The sequence below is a fragment of the Arachis ipaensis genome, chromosome B05 (assembly GCF_000816755.2).
Source record: "Arachis ipaensis cultivar K30076 chromosome B05, Araip1.1, whole genome shotgun sequence".
Taxonomy (NCBI): domain Eukaryota; kingdom Viridiplantae; phylum Streptophyta; class Magnoliopsida; order Fabales; family Fabaceae; genus Arachis; species Arachis ipaensis.
In genome coordinates, this window is record NC_029789.2 from 4,650,985 (window position 1) to 4,653,965 (window position 2,981).

A 2,981-nucleotide genomic window follows, 5' to 3' on the forward strand; every position below is an offset into this window, starting at 1 on the left:
TTTTTTTAACAAAAATTTATACTTTTTTAAATTTGATATAAAAAATATTTATTTTTTCTTTAGTTTTAGATTTAATATTTTTTCATTAGTACGTTGATTATTTACATGATTAAAAATAACTAATTAAATTATTTTATACACTATTTATCTACATCTTAATTATTATTTTTAGATGATATCTTTAGTCTAATACCCTTACGAGTTAACAACTTATCGTTATCGAATAGACAAGGGATATATGCTCAAGAATTTAATAAATAAATAATGTCCATTATCAGCATATAATGTACTTAACAGTTAACATCGCTTAAATAGGATGCAATTAACTTAAAAAAAAAAAAAAAAAAGAACACATAAGAAAAACTAAAAAATTCACACAACCATAAGCTGTGGAAATCCCAACGCCGGGAGGGGAGATAACGGCGATAACGGTGGCACACTGAAAATACCAGTTACGTCAGCGTCCCAAAAGCCAGTCCAACTAGACGGCGTTAACGGAATATCTCTTACACCACTAACGTCAGATGATTCCTCCGTCTTCTCCTTCTTGACGACCGGCTTCTCCTCCACCTCCTCCTCTTGACGGGGGCGCTTCCTGTCATCGGCGCCGGCTTCGAGAGGGAAGTTGAGGATGGCTTTTGAGCCGCGGAGCTTAAAGGCGGCGCGGTCGTAAGCCTTGGCGGCATCGATGGCGGTGTCGAATGTTCCAAGCCAGACTCTGGAGCCTCGCTTGTTAGGATCTCGAATCTCGGCGGCGTACTTTCCCCACGGTCTCTGTCTTACCCCTCTGTAGTGCTTCTTCTTCTGTTGTTCGCTGCTCTTGGAAATCTCCTTCTCCTCCCCGAATTGGATCCATTCGGTTTTCTTAGGGAGAGAGATTTGCAGAGACGGTTTTCGGTTCGACGAAGACGCCGATGAGTGCGGTTTGGATCTTGGCGTTTCTAGGTTGTTGACCACTTCATTGCAGTTAAAGTATTGGTTGACCGAAGCAGAGGAAGAGGAGGAGGAGGAGGAAGAAGAAGAAGTAGCAGGGTTAGTTTGGTAAAATTGGAAGGAGAAGGAAGAGTTATGAGGAAGTGGTGAGAGTTCTCCAAGAAGATGAATTTTGATTTGATTGAGGGCAGAAAGTTCAGCTGGGTTCGCCATATGACTCTTTTTGAGTTTTAGTTTTTGAGTTTGAGTGGAAAAATGAGAGTATGTATGTATATATAGAGGCAAGGTGATGGATGGATATGTCATATGTGAATGTGATGATTATTAATGTAAGTTTTAAAATTTCAAAGGATTGGTTGCTTTGTCAATGACGGAAACTCGAAGGAACCATCCTCTATCTCTATCGTCTATCCTTCTCTCAATTATTATGGAATTTTTATCCTACGCTAGTCTCCATGTTACCTTGCTCTGCACCCTATCTATTCTTCTTTGACTTTCTTTAATTTGGCCTCGTCCATGCGCTCAGTACCCCATTCTTAATGCATTGTTGCCATTGCTTTAACCTGCCAACTCTCATTGCTAAATCCTAACCAATATAAGAAAATAATATTATCATTATATATTATTAATCAAAATATATCACTTATACTTCTTTAATTATAATTAAAACAAATTTTTTATTATATATTATACAACAATTATACTAAGTATATATTAAAATACAAAATATAATTTAAAAATAAGTTAAATAATACATATATTTGTACATTGTTTTGGCCCAGTCCATCAAGAACTGGGAATTTACTTGGCAGATCTGACGGAATCTCCGACACGCTTGAACGGCAAAGTGTCTCTCGCATGACACAATCTCCTAGCAGAGGTCTAAACAACTAGCAGAAGCTTCTAGACAATTGAGCCCAAACAGAAAGACCCAATTCGATGAAAATGAATAAAAAGGAGGGGTCTACCCCTCTCCTGAGGTATGTCCTTACAATCTTAATTAGCTGCCTCATCGTACGGACTCTTACTTTGGCATCGGAGTGTCTTTGTAGGTGACTCTACGCGCCGACCAACCGACGATTCGTAGGCGCAGCATCTCATCTCAGCCTCACATTCAGGTCCCAATCTTTCATCCCCAACGCTTTCTCGCTAATCGATTCAACGAACTCGCAAACATACATAAATATATAATGGCTAATTTTAGTGGCTGATTTTAGTATATAAATAACATTTTTGATTATACAAATACAAATATATTTAATATACACTAAAATCAGCTAACAAAATCAAATATCAATATAGAATACATATTAAAATACAAAATATACATTAAAAATAAGTTAAATTATACATTACTTACACATAAATATAATACAAAAATATTATTTATATATTAATACCAGTCATCAAATATTTATCTATATATATATTGTTTAATTTATTTTTAATATGTATTTTATATTATCACATGCTGTTATAATAATTATATATTTTTTACATATAACTATAAATACTATATGTATAAAATTATAAATATTGAGTTAAATATACTAACTTTGATTATTGTCTCTCCGGGATTAATGATACTTTGTATCACTTGAAAATAGAGCTTACTAAACGCTTTTCTGCCTTTGAAGTTGAAGTAGGACATTCAGTTCTAGTAATAAATTGGGTGATTAAACATTTGTTTATAAATAATGTATACATAACAAGTCATACGGAATCATTTATATATACTATATAGCATGCGGCAATGGGTATGTAATTAATCCAAGCATTGAATATAATTGAAATTGCTAAGTAGTGATAATTACGCAATGTATCTCGTGGGTTTACGTTAGTTGTGTAGAAGATATAGGGGCAGGGACATTTTGTTGTTGTGTTTAAGAATTGGTGGAACTTTTACTCAAATTTTGCAACTTGCAAGCAAAGAATTGGGTTGTTAGTGACAGTTTTATTTTATTCATTTATTTATAGTGTCACGATTTGTATGTCGTAAAATGTTTATCACCCTAATCTTTCTAAACTTCAACACCAGTACTTGGTTA

At 34.5% G+C, this 2,981-nt stretch overlaps 1 protein-coding gene across 1 annotated transcript; it reads right to left on the reverse strand.

The window, feature by feature from the left end:
- LOC107642586 (ethylene-responsive transcription factor 5) lies at nucleotides 318-1,252 on the reverse strand. Its single transcript, XM_016345983.2, has one exon. It carries the CDS (start codon nucleotides 1,237-1,239, stop codon nucleotides 373-375), a length of 867 nt encoding a protein of 288 aa, XP_016201469.2. The 5' UTR covers nucleotides 1,240-1,252; the 3' UTR covers nucleotides 318-372.